The sequence below is a fragment of the Gymnoscopelus microlampas genome (assembly GCF_963454915.1).
Source record: "Gymnoscopelus microlampas genome assembly, chromosome: 1".
NCBI lineage: Eukaryota > Metazoa > Chordata > Actinopteri > Myctophiformes > Myctophidae > Gymnoscopelus > Gymnoscopelus microlampas.
The window spans coordinates 48,562,905-48,576,884 of record NC_139962.1 but is presented as its reverse complement, the minus strand read 5'-3'; the positions used below and the strand labels follow the sequence as shown (position 1 = coordinate 48,576,884).

Genomic DNA, 13,980 nt, shown 5'->3' with positions numbered 1-13,980 from the left:
GCCCATAAAAGTACCCGTATATTCCTTATTGTTTAATAAAAAACATTTTAATTTGATTGGTGGCCATGTTCTTATAAGGTTATAACGTATCAGAGTGCAATACACCTCCCAACCAATAAGGTCGTGTGGTTAAAAGCACATGGAGGAAGTACGGAGAAAATTGCCACCAATCAGATGAAATGCTTTTTTATTGAACAATACAGAAATTACGGGTACTTCTGAGGACCCGTAAATAATTGTAACATCCGTGGCCATAGGGTGAGCAGCACTTTGTATTGAAATGTAAACGTATATGTGATGTACAAGCCGTAAATGGAGAATGTGCAAACACCAGGTGGACGTTCATCCATGACTGTCATGATATGACAGTCATGTTTCAGGGATAGGGGCATCTAAATAATAAAACGGTGTCTGTTAGAATGATGCAGTTTATTTTTATAAAATCTTTGGACTACATTTACAATAAAATACTAATTGCTAAACCCGTTGTTGCAAATGATGCAATATAATATTCTGAGTCATATTTTGGTTTATTATTAGTTCTAGCTCCCCCCTTTCACAAGATAATGGCATCGACCTTCGCAAAGCGTACTGGGTAATCTGTAGGCGAACCAAGATGGCTGCGCCCTGTGGCAGGATGGCGACTAGGTGTTTTTTACATGTTTTCAACTCTTTTGGGAGAACCAGGGTCGGTAATAATACAGCATTAACGTTACGCCAGCTGTCAGTGAGCTCTGTGTGTCGTGGGGTTTCTCTGAAAGCTAAAGATCACATTGAGAGCGTGGCGTCGCCATGGACCTTAGTGGGCTCAGTGTGTCTGCAGAGACTGCCTGTTATCTCACAGGACAGGAACCCCATAGAGGAGCAGTTTGCTGAGCTCATGTACCAGGTGAGTTACAGACAATGGAGCATGACACATTTAACCATATGATGAGCCTTGGCTTATAGCATCCCTGTTCTATTTCTGGGCATGATAGATTTGGCACAAATATGGGGTTACATTTGTTCTACTGCTATGCCACCAAAATGTGGAATATCCTACCCACAGACATCAAAAAGTGACTTCCTACCCTCCTCCAAAATCACCATAAAAGAGCACCTGTCTGTAATTTGTAACTGGTCCTAGTAAAGTCTAAGCTTAACACCAGAAATGACCCCGCCCCCGTTACTGTACATACGTTTTATTGCTACTAGAATTGATGATGTCTTGTATATTATTGTCTATTTTCATGTCATTAAATGTCTCGATTAATTCAATACACGGGTCCACAATGGAAACAAGCCCTAAGGGCTTTTTGTGTTATCCTTTTAGCACCATTGTATAAAAGCGTACCACTGCGCTATTTGTAATGAATCAAACATTTGGCTAAAATATCTGATCTACAAGCTCACAAGTTGTAAATCACGCAGGGGCGTCAATTGGGTATGGCAGGCTATTGCAGCTGCCATACCCTGGCTCCAGGGGTAAAAAAATAAAATGTAGGCCTACTTTGCGTTTAAAATCTTGATTTTATCAACTAACTGGCTGTGCGCATCGGAGGAGCAGCGGAGCCTGTCATCAAGGGGCGGGCCGTGTGCGTGTGTGTGTGTGTGTGTGTGTGTGTGTGTGTGTGTGTGTGTGTGTGTGTGTGTGTGTGTGTGTGTGTGTGTGTGTGTGTGTGTGTGTGTGTGTGTGTGTGTGTGTGTGTGTGTGTGTGTGTCGAGACACGAGAGGAGAATTAAAACACTCGCCCCAAAACACACTCGCCCCCTATGTTTTTCGCCGACCGAGGCCGCCAGATATACCCGGGCGAGTGTGTTTTGGCTTTTGGGGCGAGTGCTTTTGGACGAGGCGTTCTTGTGAACAAGCAGTGAATTAAATCACGTGTCGCCGGTGGAATACAAGTCGGAAAGAAAATAATCAGGAGCTCAACAACATATAAGAGGATACATGAGCTATAAATCTGTGCTAGATGCAAAGTGTGCATATTTAAGCAAGTATTTTAAAACAGTGAAAGCTACCGAGGAAAAAGAAAAAAAAAGTGATAAACCCCCGCCGGCCGCCACGACTCAAACTAACGACCACGTTGTGAATAATTATAAACAAACAACCTCCTGGTGCCTCCTGGTTGGGGGGTAATTTGACCAAAACCGAAGGTATTGAAGAGGAGAAATTAATGTTATGGTCATCAGAGATCAGAGGATCTAGCAGCTGCCATTCTGATAATGTTAGGAGCAATGGACCAGGCAACAGTGATACTACGAGCAGGTAGGGTCCCGTCCAAAGCGTTTCTAAATGGACTGCAGTCTGCACAGAACCCTATCCATCAGATCCAAAGTATTATTATCATACTCCTATTACAGAGAAGATTTCATACCCCCCACTTTTTGCAAATTTAATTGTGTTTAATCTTTTTGATAATAAATCGGTAAAATCAGGCAAAAATAAGAATTAAATAGCATAACCCTAACCTAACCCGAATCCTAACCCTAAAACCGAAATAAAGTAACCAAAAACTGGAAAAAAACGAACCCAATCCGCCCAGAACCGCACAAAAATTTCGCGCGCGCGCTTCGCGCGCGCGCACGGGGGGCTCATGCACGCGCGCTGCGCGCGCGTGCATGAGCTGCCATACCCTAGCTTTCGCTGAACTGACGCCACTGAAATTAATCACGTCGTAAATCACCTATTTTCAGATGGTGTTAGACTAGGAAAAGGGGAGCAAGTATAGACACTTGGGGGTCAAGCAGCCACTTGCGTTCCCCACAGCGGCAGGAAAAAAAGCGGAGCAGAGTGGCAGCCAACCAGAAGCCCACTGTGCTCTGGAGTGGGCTTAGCTCCGACGGAACCTCTCCCTCCGCTGTATAGCTCCGAGATGAGGTTCCTCGTTAGTTACTGCCGTCTGTTTTCGAAATGGTCGCAGGGCGTCCACTTTACATGTTTCTTACCCCTTTCTGCACATCGTATCCAAAAAGTAAAGCATTTCCGCCACTCTCTCAGATGTTTGAAGTTTTAACGCGCCATAAAAACCACCCAACGGGTTGAAGAAAGTATTTAATTTGCCTCGGTTTTCATCCGGTTACATGGTTTTTAAGACATTGCGCAAGAGTTGCGCCCGTAGAGATAACATTACTGATGACCCTACTGGTCAAATGTTGAATTGCATCTTCTAATGCAAAATATTATGGAACCGGATGAAAACCGAGGCAAATTAAATACTTTCTTCAACCCGTTGGATAGCTTTTATGGCGCGTTAAAACTTCAAACATCTGAGAGAGTGGCGGAAATGCTTTACTTTTTGGATACGATGTGCAGAAAGGGGTAAGAAACATGTAAAGTGGACGACGTGCGACCATTTCTTAAACAGACGGCAGTAACTAACGAGGGACCTCATCTCGGAGCTATACAGCGGAGGGAGAGGTTCCGTAGGGGCTAGAGTGGGCTAGGACTAGTCATACACACTTGACACCACTTGAGATGGACTGACTGTATTGAACTACTGATCTGACCATTGATGATAAAGTTTTAAACTAGCAGTTGTAGAAATTCATCAAGATTAAGTAACAGCATGGCCTACTGCTTACCCAAAATGTATGTCATTTACAAACAAGGCTGCCACAGACAAGCATTGAGTGTGTGCTTCTCCCTGCTTGTGAGCTCACATGCAGAGGGTTGCACTTTTTGAATTTGTCTTTCTAATACCCCAGAGGACTTTGACCTGTTTACACAGTCACGTCGTGGGTACCAAGAAATGTATGGGGACCTAAAACCTTGTCAACATGAGTAGGTGCATTATAATGCATAGAGGAGAAATCACTGAAATCACTCAATATTAAAATGTGGGGTTTTCCCTTATTCACGAAAATGTGAAAAGTGTGTTTAACAGTGTGTGTTAGGAAATGGTCCACAGTGCCCCAGGAATTTGTTCGATGTTACAGCAGTCTCTAATCAACTTTGTCACATCACAAGTTTACAGGTGTGAAGAAGTGGGTGACATTTGTTTTGACAGTCAACACGGACCATCATGTACACGATATTTACATAAACTTGACAGTGCATGGAATGACATAGGATTACCCTTGGACAAAGGTAAGTCTTCCCTTGTCATTATACATTATATTAATGTAGCATTTTTTAGTAGTTGGCCAAGAAGTTAGCTAAGAAGTTTTGAGAATCCCAGACTATAGATATTAGTCCCATCACAACAATTGGTTAGTCTCATAATGCCTCTGCTTACAGAGCTATACAGTGATATTAAACAAAGGAAAATGTGCAGGAATGTATTATCTCTGTCAACTGGACACTCATATATTGTGTGTCTGCAGTCTCTGCAGACACACTGAGCCCACTAAGGTCCATGTCCCTACTAGGAGTTATTTTCTTTCTTTAAAAAGAATGTTTGATGTCAATCAGCTACATGGCATGACGTATATGTGACGCTGTTTCAAGAACAAAACATTCCTCATCAAGTGATTAGTGTGGCTGTTTGCCTAGGTTTCTCATCCAGGCAATGATGCATCTAGCTAGTTCATTGTGCTTTTGACTATGCTGGGCAGGGCAGGATCAGTTGATGAGCAAGGGGCTACCTAAAATGTGTTTCATCACAGGCTAGACTGCCCATGCTGTAGTATACAATCCATCTTCTCTCGCTCTCTAATGCAATGAATCTGAGACAGACAATGTAAGACTTTAGTTACTCCGAGTCCTCACTAATTATACGTAGCCTGCGAGTTAGTTCAGGCAGTATACAGTCGAGAGGTTACGTGCATGCTCATTACTATGTGGCTGTATACAGCGTCATGCAAGACCCATACGTCATACACTGACGTGGCAATCAGCTGTCAAATTGGGCGGGTTACTTAAGCTCACTGAAGTCTGTGTTCCTTCCGCTTGTGTGTTATTGGTTGTTGTCATGCAGCGTTTGCTCCCACCACCACCCCAGCACCACCAGTGGTTATTGGTCTGTTCCCCATGGGGGGTTGTTATTATATATCTATCTCCCTGCTCTTAATGGTTAATGATGGTTGTCTAAATTGTGCTGAGCAGGGAGAAAAAATGTAGCAGAGCCTGAATGCCTAGATAAAATATTACATCCACACTTGTATGATCATTCTATATTGGTTCAATATATATGTATTCAATCTATTTGTGAGTTATATGACTGAAATGCTCATTATAATAATAATAATGGTACCATTTTTGTCTGTGTCTCAGAGGATGGCTGTGGACAGTCCAGTAACCTGCCTTCCAGTGACATCATCGGTAGGCAGGTTTGGTCATTTCAAACAAGATTTTAAAAAATGTATACATTTTTTTAATAGCATGCTATTATGCATGCTTTCCAGGAATAGAAAGCCTGCAGTTTCTATTAGCTTGGATTCCCCATCAATGATTTGGCAGTTATGTTACTGATTAAAATACTATCTTGGTTCTCTTTTTATAACTATGTAGTCAATGTCAATTAAACCGTTAAATTAATTGAATATACTTCTTTACAGATGTTTGAAGACATGCCTGGTGTAGCAGCCAGTGATGCTCATACGGTGCACAAGGCTCTGACACACCTGTTGGTGAAGACGTCATCCAAAAATCACCAATCGCCTCCTATTGCCAAGGTAGGTTACTGGAGTTTATAATAATATTTAGAAGTACACTCAATCATTTGTGGGGGAAGACAGGTATGCAAAGTCATGCTCAGAATCTACAATCTAGAACGTTTTTGTTAGTTTTGCTTGTTCGTTTTAGCTTTTGTTTAGATTTTTTCTATTTTTTTTTCACTTTAGTTTCTCTATTTTATTTCCAGTTAACTAATTTATAATAACCCTGGTATACAAGAAGGCAATTTCAGGATTAGATTAATTTCCTAATGTCCAGTAATCTAACCTGAATGAGGAGCTCTTACTCCACACCACATGTTTAGGACATGTGAATGTGCTTACTGCATGTGTATATGGAAGTGTTTTAATGTTTTATTATTTGCAAAGCTAAAGGATACTTTTCGATATCATAAGTACACTAATGCATAGTGTGTTAAAGCAATTTATATGTTTTTTTTAATAATAGCATTCTGGTGTAGCAGACAGAGATGCTCAGACTAGGCTCTGTCACACCTGTGATGACCTCTTATTGCCAAAGTAGGTTACTGGGGTTTAAAATAATATTTCAAATTCAACTCAGTCATTGTGGGATGACAGTTATGCAAAGTTACATTTACTTAAAGGGGAAAAAAAGTACCAGGAATGGACGGCCTAGAATTTTACTTTGCATTTTGGTCAAAGCATAAACCCTCTCTTTATGAAAGCCATAAATTCAGCCCCTCAAAAACATACACTCCCACAAATGATGTACTTAGCAGCTATTTCTGTATTACCAAAGCCAGTCAGAGATTGTGAACGGCCTTCTGATTTAAGACCTTTATTTGAATCAATTGTGAGATTTGTGACAGAAACAAATATTGATAATTATAACAGTAGTCTAGCACAGATCCTACCTACCATTATCCTTCACAATCAAAACCCATTTTCTTTGACAAAACAGGGACTTAAAAAACAATACTAGAACATGACTATCTTATACAGTCTGCACATAGATAATAATGATATTTCAGGAATAGCAGTCGATCAATGGTATCCCCTTTACCTTCCCTGTTCGCATTATCAGTTGAACCTTAGGTTAAAAAAACTTGATAAATAAATTACTGGTATTGCAATTGGTAAAAAGCAATACATACTCTACTCTAATACTACAAAACGTATTTAACAAAAAGGAATAATGAGCTTGAAATTGAGCTTATAAAGAGAATACAGGTTTCCTGGTTATAACACATGAATCTTCAACTATGTTGCATTTGTCTCCACTTGACTGTGGCTGCCCCCTTTTGGTAGCAGCTGCTTGTTAGTTTTCTACAAAGATGGACACTAGAGGGCAGCAGAGAGCTAAAAGTAGTGATTAACTACAGGAGCCTCAGCCTACTATTTTTGAGTGCTAAAAAGAGCAATGAGGTCCAACAGAGAGCGCCTTCATTGTGGCATGCTGGTGGACATGTCGCACCAATTGTGTTGTATTCTCCCATGCTCGCCACCAGTACGCACACAAGTGCTCAAGAGAGGTTTGTGCAACTGGATTAACAGATATGCCATGATTTAATCCAGGTTAAAGCTTAATGCATCTTGGTGCAATTTAGTGTGTTATTGGTATTTGTGGTTTTGTTTTTTAATAGGCACACATGTGGTGATCCACTGCTTCTACTTCCCATGTTATTAAGGTTTAAATCACATGCTACTACATAAAAAAATATATTCAATTCAATGAGCTTTATGTTTTAACCACACTCTCTGCTCATATGGATCACATGTGCACAAATTGAGTTGGGAGCCTTTGTTGGGGACTATGTGTTCTCATACAACATCACATAATAAAGTGTTGAAACCACACACTTCACATGTAACAGCTAACAAGAGAGTTTCAGTATATAATTGGCGTGGTATGTTTTATCTGCAAAGCTAAGGGATACCTTTTGACATCAGTAATAAACTATGGCATATGTGTGTTTGGGCAGTTTGTTTCCGTCTTAACTTTCAATTTATAATTATGCATTCTGGGAATTTCTGGCAATGAAGCTATTTAATTGATTGAGTATACATCTTCACAGATGTCGGAAGCCATGCCTGGTACAGCAGACAGATGCTCATACCGGTGCACAATGCTCTGACACACCTGTTGGAGATGACATAATCTAGAAATCAACTCCCTTTGCCAAGGAATTGTAAGTATAAATTGTAAGATATTAGTATATATTATAAAATCAGTAATCAGTCATTTAAGATAGTATATTCAGGTCCACTCACAGGTGCATGTAGTATGACGGGTCTTCAAAGTGCCATTTAATTTGCATTGACCTGGCCTAACGGATCAAATCAGATTACATCTTTCCTACAAGTCTTGCCTTTAATAGGTTCAGTTACTGCCCATTATCTTCTCTCTATTTTTATCATATTAGAACTCAACTCATCCTTTTGATTAATCAATTATTTCTTTATTTATTAATTATTTCCAGGAAACATCATCTCACTGCTGTCATTTTAAGCATATTTAAGTCATCCATCCCATGCCAGGTTAAATCACTCTCAATGAATTTGTTTTTTCAGAACAAGATGTAGGGGATCCTAAATGTGTCATGAGTGTTGCTATTAATGGCATTTTATTTTTCTTTCTTATTTTAGCAGATGAGCAACATTATTCCAGAAGCCTCAGATGAATGCTTTGACATCCCAAAAAGTGGGGAGGGATTTGTTCCTTGTTTCAATGACTGCAGTAGTTGAAGTGACGTTTATGTTTTTACCTCATAGGGTCAGAATGTCTTATGTTTGGTCTATTTTCGGCCTGCATTTTACTTTGCACTATAAAGAATTCAGTTAGCCCTGTATGCACTGTAAGATGCACACAACTACATAGCATTTCTACTGCTGTTGCACCTTAACCTAATGCTAGTTCCAAAAGATCCTGCAAAATCCTATTTTTGTCATTTTGTTTGCAGAATGTAGTGCAAATATTTGTTCTAAACTGTGCAAAACCTTTTGTTTTGTTTTTCAATAAAATATTGAGAGAATGTACCATGGCTGTGCTGGGTTTCTTTTTTAATCCTGTTCAACAGGTACAGTAATAATAATAAAACATCCCCCATCAGATACATATATATGTTTATCTACGTAATAGTCCCTCAACCATCATATTTCATAGATGAAAAGAAGTACTGATTTTCTTAAATAGTTAAATGACTGAGCTGGAGGTGACACCACCCTATGACCGATAGTGATGCTCCTATCAATGCACAATGCTTTCATCTGGAGCACTTTCAATGATGGTCATAGATGTCTCTATGTACAATTGTCTCAAATTGTGATGTTGCTGTGCTGATATTTGAGAAAGCATCTCTTTGCTGATCAGTGTTTGGCTGTCAGGTGAGAGTGAAACGGGTGGTGTCTAGGGGGTGAGGGTGGGGTGATCTTGGCTTCCTTGTTCTGGACTAAAGGGAGATGGAAGTTGAACTTGCCGGACAGTTTTTCAGCCCTGTGAGACCTCCGGAAAGCAATGTCCTTGTAAAATTAGGTTCTGGTCACGTGTCCCCACAATGTAATAAAGACACTGTTTTTTTAGTCAATACTCCCATGATTAAATACATTTAATCCTATTCAATCCCCCTCTTGTCTCAGATGGAGCAGGAGAAGAGCATTCTGTCTGACCATGAGCTGCGTCTCCTGGAGGACGCTGAGAGTTTGAGGCGTAAACAATCGGACGATTACGACTCGGATGACGAAGAGGAGGGTCGCCGTGGCGACGAAGAGATTGTGTTGGCTCAGGACCTGGAGGACGCCTGGGAACAGAAACTCAAACAGTTTCTGCCTGAACCCAGGACCAGAGGTCTGTATGAGAGATGGGTGATGTGCTCTGTACTGGGGCAGCTGGATAGACTTGTTGAAATCGATTGTTCATTCATTGAGATCGTTTGTGCGTTCGAGCTGATTGATTGACAGTTTCAACCTGTGGTGAGCCCAAGAGTTCTGAAGTAGGGATGAGGGAAGAAGCAAGTGGAAGAGAATAGATCTAGAAACAAAAACTGATATCTACTGGATGTATACGGATGGATAATGGATGCCATATTTCTGCTTCATAGATTTTAAATGGTGGAAAATCGAAACGAGAAACAAACCTTTGGCTTCAATGTGGCAGAATTAAAACCAGACAAAATATTAAAAAATCACTATTAACCTCACCTCAGCAAGACACAAGGCCAACAAGTACATAATCCAGTCGCGTAAAAGTATTAATCACAGGGTTTCTTCCTAGTAGTATAAGGTCCAGTCATATCACATTCTATGTGTTTTTGAGCGGTGTAGTCGCTCCTATAAGTGGGTTTGGGACACCTCATTAGTACACCCTTCGCTGTACTGTAATTGGCTCATGATAACACACCCCTCTACATTAGTACACCCCTAGCTGTGCTGTGATTGGCTGACTCTATTGGCTGACTCTATTCAGCACTGTGATTGGCTAGCGAGACACATGATGCATTTAATAACCTATAAATAGGACTATGCACTTAAAAAAACGTTTTTTAAAAAAAAGTGAGTTTCCATCACTGTGATGACCACACCGCTCACTTCACACTGGGTGTGATTTTTATTAAGTCACTTTATGTGCCAAGTTGTATGACTTCATGTCTGTCTATCTGTTTATCTACTGTTTATTAACAGCTGATTTTGATGAGAAGATGTCTTCAGTGGAGCGCTGCTTGGCAGACTCCCTGGTTCTGTTGGTGGAGCAGACGGTTGGAGAGCAGAAACATTGGCTGCTTCCTCAGATCAACTGGGAGACAGGAGAGACCCTGAGACAGACTGCTGAGAGAGCCCTGACTTCTAGTCTACCAGGTAACTGGTTAATACTAGGGAATGGGGATACATAATTAATAACATCATATCACTATCGGCCGATATAAGCCTTAAAAATGCAATATCGGTATTGAACTGATATTAAAAAAATCACACCCAGTGTGAAGTGGGCGGTGTGTGATCATCACAACATGACTCACTTTAAAAAAAGGATAAATTACTTTTTTTAAAGTCCATACTGCTATTCATAGGGCTGCACATGTGTCATGTGTTTCGCTAGCCAATCACAGTCCTGAATTTGCAAAGTCAGCCAATCACATTACAGTTAGTGGTGATGACACTAGCTGTAATGTGATTGGCTGATATGAAAAAAGTATCGATTTGCATTAACAATGGAAGGGTTAGGGGGTACACAAATGTTTTGGTCGGTGTCCAAAACTCACTTATAGGGGGCGGCTACACCGCCCCAAAAATCACACCCAGTGTGAAGTGGGCGGTGTGTGGTCATCACAACATGACTCACTTTAAAAAAAGAATGAATGACTTTTTTTAAAGTCCATACTGCTATTCATAGGGCTGCACATGTGTCATGTGTTTCGCTAGCCAATCACAGTCCTGAATTTGCAAAGTCAGCCAATCACATTACAGTTAGTGGTGATGACACTAGCTGTAATGTGATTGGCTGACTTTGCAAAAGTATCGATTTGCATTAACAATGGAAGGGTTAGGGGTATACAATGCGTTGTAGACTATTGGCCAATCACGGTGCAGGATTGGTCAGTGTCCAAAACTCACTTATAGGGGGCGGCTACACCGCCCCAAAAATCACACCCTGTGTGAAGAGAGTGGTGCATGTTTGTTTATTGGACATACATACATACATACGGACACACAGACAAAGTCAGATATAGGAGTGGTTGGCACCACTCAATAATAGGTTTTAGCCAACATTTTATTGTTGTTGCCAGACCCAAGGGGGAAACATGAGGCTTTGTACCTGTTTTCTCCATACATGGGCATGCCCCCTTTGTCCTTAGGTCCCAGCCATAAAAGTCTGTCCCCCTTTCGTCTATACATGGGCATGTTTTGTACCTGTTTTCTCCATACATGGGCATGCCCCCTTTGTCCTTAGGCCCCAGCCATAAAAGTCTGTCCCCCTTTCGTCCATACATGGGCATGTTTTGTACCCGTTTTCTCCATACATGGGCATGTCCCCTTTGTCCTTAGGCCCCAGCCATAAAAGTCTGTCCCCCTTTCGTCCATATATGGGCATACACAGGCTGACACGTCATGTGAAGTCCGGCTTATAAAAGTCTGTCCCCCTTTCGTCCATACATGGGCATTGACACATGGGCATCTGCCGGGTCTGGCAGAACCAGGTCTCCTGGTCTTGTTTAATAATATTCATGTTTGAATGTGAAGCTGAAAAAGCCTTTTGTGATGATGAAGGCTGCAGATTAAATCAGTGTTTTCTGGGGAAGCTTTTAAACCTAACCCAGCTCTTCTCTTATTTCTCTCTGCTTCACAGAGGCTGCCTCGCAGGCCACATTTCTGGGTAATACCCCCTGTGGCGTCTATAAATACAAAGTACCCCGAGCCATGCGTTCAGAGACCTTCGTGGGAGCCAAGGTCTTCTTTTTCAAAGCCGTCCTGTCCGACGGTGCCGGTCTCTCGCCGTCTTCTGAAATGCCTCCTTTCATGTGGGTAAAAAAAAGTGAGCTGCAGGACTACCTCAAACCAGCGTACTTGGAGAAAGTCAACCGCTTTCTCCTCAACCCGTGACAGAAGCGGAGAGAACTGAGGCATCAAAAAATATAGCAGGCAGCCTTGGGGGAGTCCACTCAACTTAAGTATATAGGGTTTAGTCGGTTAAATTAACACTGAGGAGTGACCCGTGTCCCGTAACCACCAGTTTGATACCATGTATCAAAATACCAAAATGAGCCGAACATATATTTGAAGTAGCCTAAATATAGGCTTTTGAAGAGGTGTTGGTGATTACAGTAAATCACACATATTAACTCAATAAGACCACTGAAGGGGTGCTCAGTCCTTGGAATCACAATCCACTATTGGTAGCAGTACTTTTTGGAGGTATACCTCCTCCTACAGTGTATGTGTATTGTGTATGTACCCTGAGGACTTAGGACTGTATGCTGGATGTGTATCAATGTTATCCTGTACATGTAACTTGAGATAGGAGGTATGCCTTTGAATGCATTGGCAATAATAAACTACTGAAGGGAACAAGCTGCTGCCCTGAACTTCATTATTGTTGTGTAATATACTGGGTCCGAACTATATGGTGAAAATATATATAGCTTGAAGAACCGATCAATGGACAGGTGGTGCCATCTTGAGAGGTTTTCATTATTTCTTTCAGTGGGGTGACGTCACTTTCTCTTTCTACAGTATGTTGGTACAAAAGTATATTTTCAAATATTGTTCGGCCAATTTTGTATATATATTTTTTTTTTCAATATGGTGGACGAGCTATCCTGTAATCAAAAGCTCACTTTGGTTAAAATAAGTGTTAAATAGCTCTATATTCTGATAGTACTTAGATATAGCTATAGATAGTGTTTGTTCAGTAACAGGAGTCTCCATGTCTCTCAAGCTCTTTATTACACATTTAATGACATTTTGTCATCTACCTGAACATTTATTTTCTATTTATTAAAGAGCTGGAGAGACAGAGACCTCTGTTACTGAAGAAACACTCCATAGCAATGATTACTATAAGAATATAGTGCTTTAACCTTTTTTTTTATTGTTTTAACAAAAAAATATCACTTACCCTACCTTTAAATATACAATGCCTTTTTAATCAGCAAATAAACAGAACGACCAAAATTAAATAACTATTCAGCAGACATGAATGCATATGTAAATTTGCATGACAATTACGTTTTACACACAAAAGCTCACATTCAACCAGTCTATTCATAGAAAATCACTCCAGAAATAATTGGATTGAATAATCACTTCATATAATTGGCCAAAGTGTAAATGTCTTTAAAAACAACATAATTAGACCCTGAAATGACCCTCAGCTCTAATTTGTCCGCTCAATTTCCCACAATCAAAATGACCTAATTTGGTCTCAAAGAGTGACTCTTTAGGCCTTACGTGTGTATTTTTTTTGTTTGTTCTCAGTCTGTGATGGGGAGAAAGAAAAGGGAATGGGGACGTGTGCAATGGTGGTGACCCTGTACCTAAAATGTCATAGTAAGGACATCAGCAAAATGACTGACTGAATAGTCTTTTGTCCCCTGAATATGTTCATTACAAAATGACCCTCAATTTGCTCCATTTTGTCACAGGACTATGGTATTTCATTCTTTTCTGTATTTCATTCATTGTATGATAAAATGTAAACTATTGTCGTTTTTCAACTCAGATGTGTATGCATATGTGACTGAATGCAGTGCAATGTTATTGGGTTATAGTTTTACATAAAACGATTTCCAATCCTGTCCCCACACCCTCACCCAGCTCAGGCCTCAAAACCCATTGAGGGGAAGCAACACATTTAAAAAATAATAAAAACAGAGTTAGAGGAGATGGTAGTGTGGGGAAATGCTCTGTACACCAACAACTGCACTTCCATGC

General features: G+C 40.6%; 1 protein-coding gene across 1 annotated transcript; it reads left to right on the top strand.

The window, feature by feature from the left end:
* The first annotated feature begins 584 nt into the window (after nucleotides 1-584).
* On the top strand, nucleotides 585-13,586 carry LOC311042267 (large ribosomal subunit protein mL46-like). The gene is made up of 4 exons (XM_084052906.1): nucleotides 585-889; nucleotides 9,193-9,400; nucleotides 10,234-10,407; nucleotides 11,897-13,586. The coding sequence occupies exons 1-4, from the start codon at nucleotides 617-619 to the stop codon at nucleotides 12,148-12,150; spliced, it is 909 nt and encodes a 302-aa protein (XP_083909032.1). The 5' UTR covers nucleotides 585-616; the 3' UTR covers nucleotides 12,151-13,586.
* Nucleotides 13,587-13,980: the final 394 nt, after the last annotated feature.

Excerpts from the sequence above, each read along its gene's own strand:
- LOC311042267 (XM_084052906.1), top strand. The coding sequence starts at position 617 with ATGGCTGCGCCCTGTGGCAGGATGGCGACTAGGTGTTTTTTACATGTT. Across the intron at positions 890-9,192 it reads TTGCTGAGCTCATGTACCAG|ATGGAGCAGGAGAAGAGCAT; the intron begins GTGAGTTACAGA and ends CTCTTGTCTCAG. Across the intron at positions 10,408-11,896 it reads CCTGACTTCTAGTCTACCAG|AGGCTGCCTCGCAGGCCACA; the intron begins GTAACTGGTTAA and ends TCTGCTTCACAG.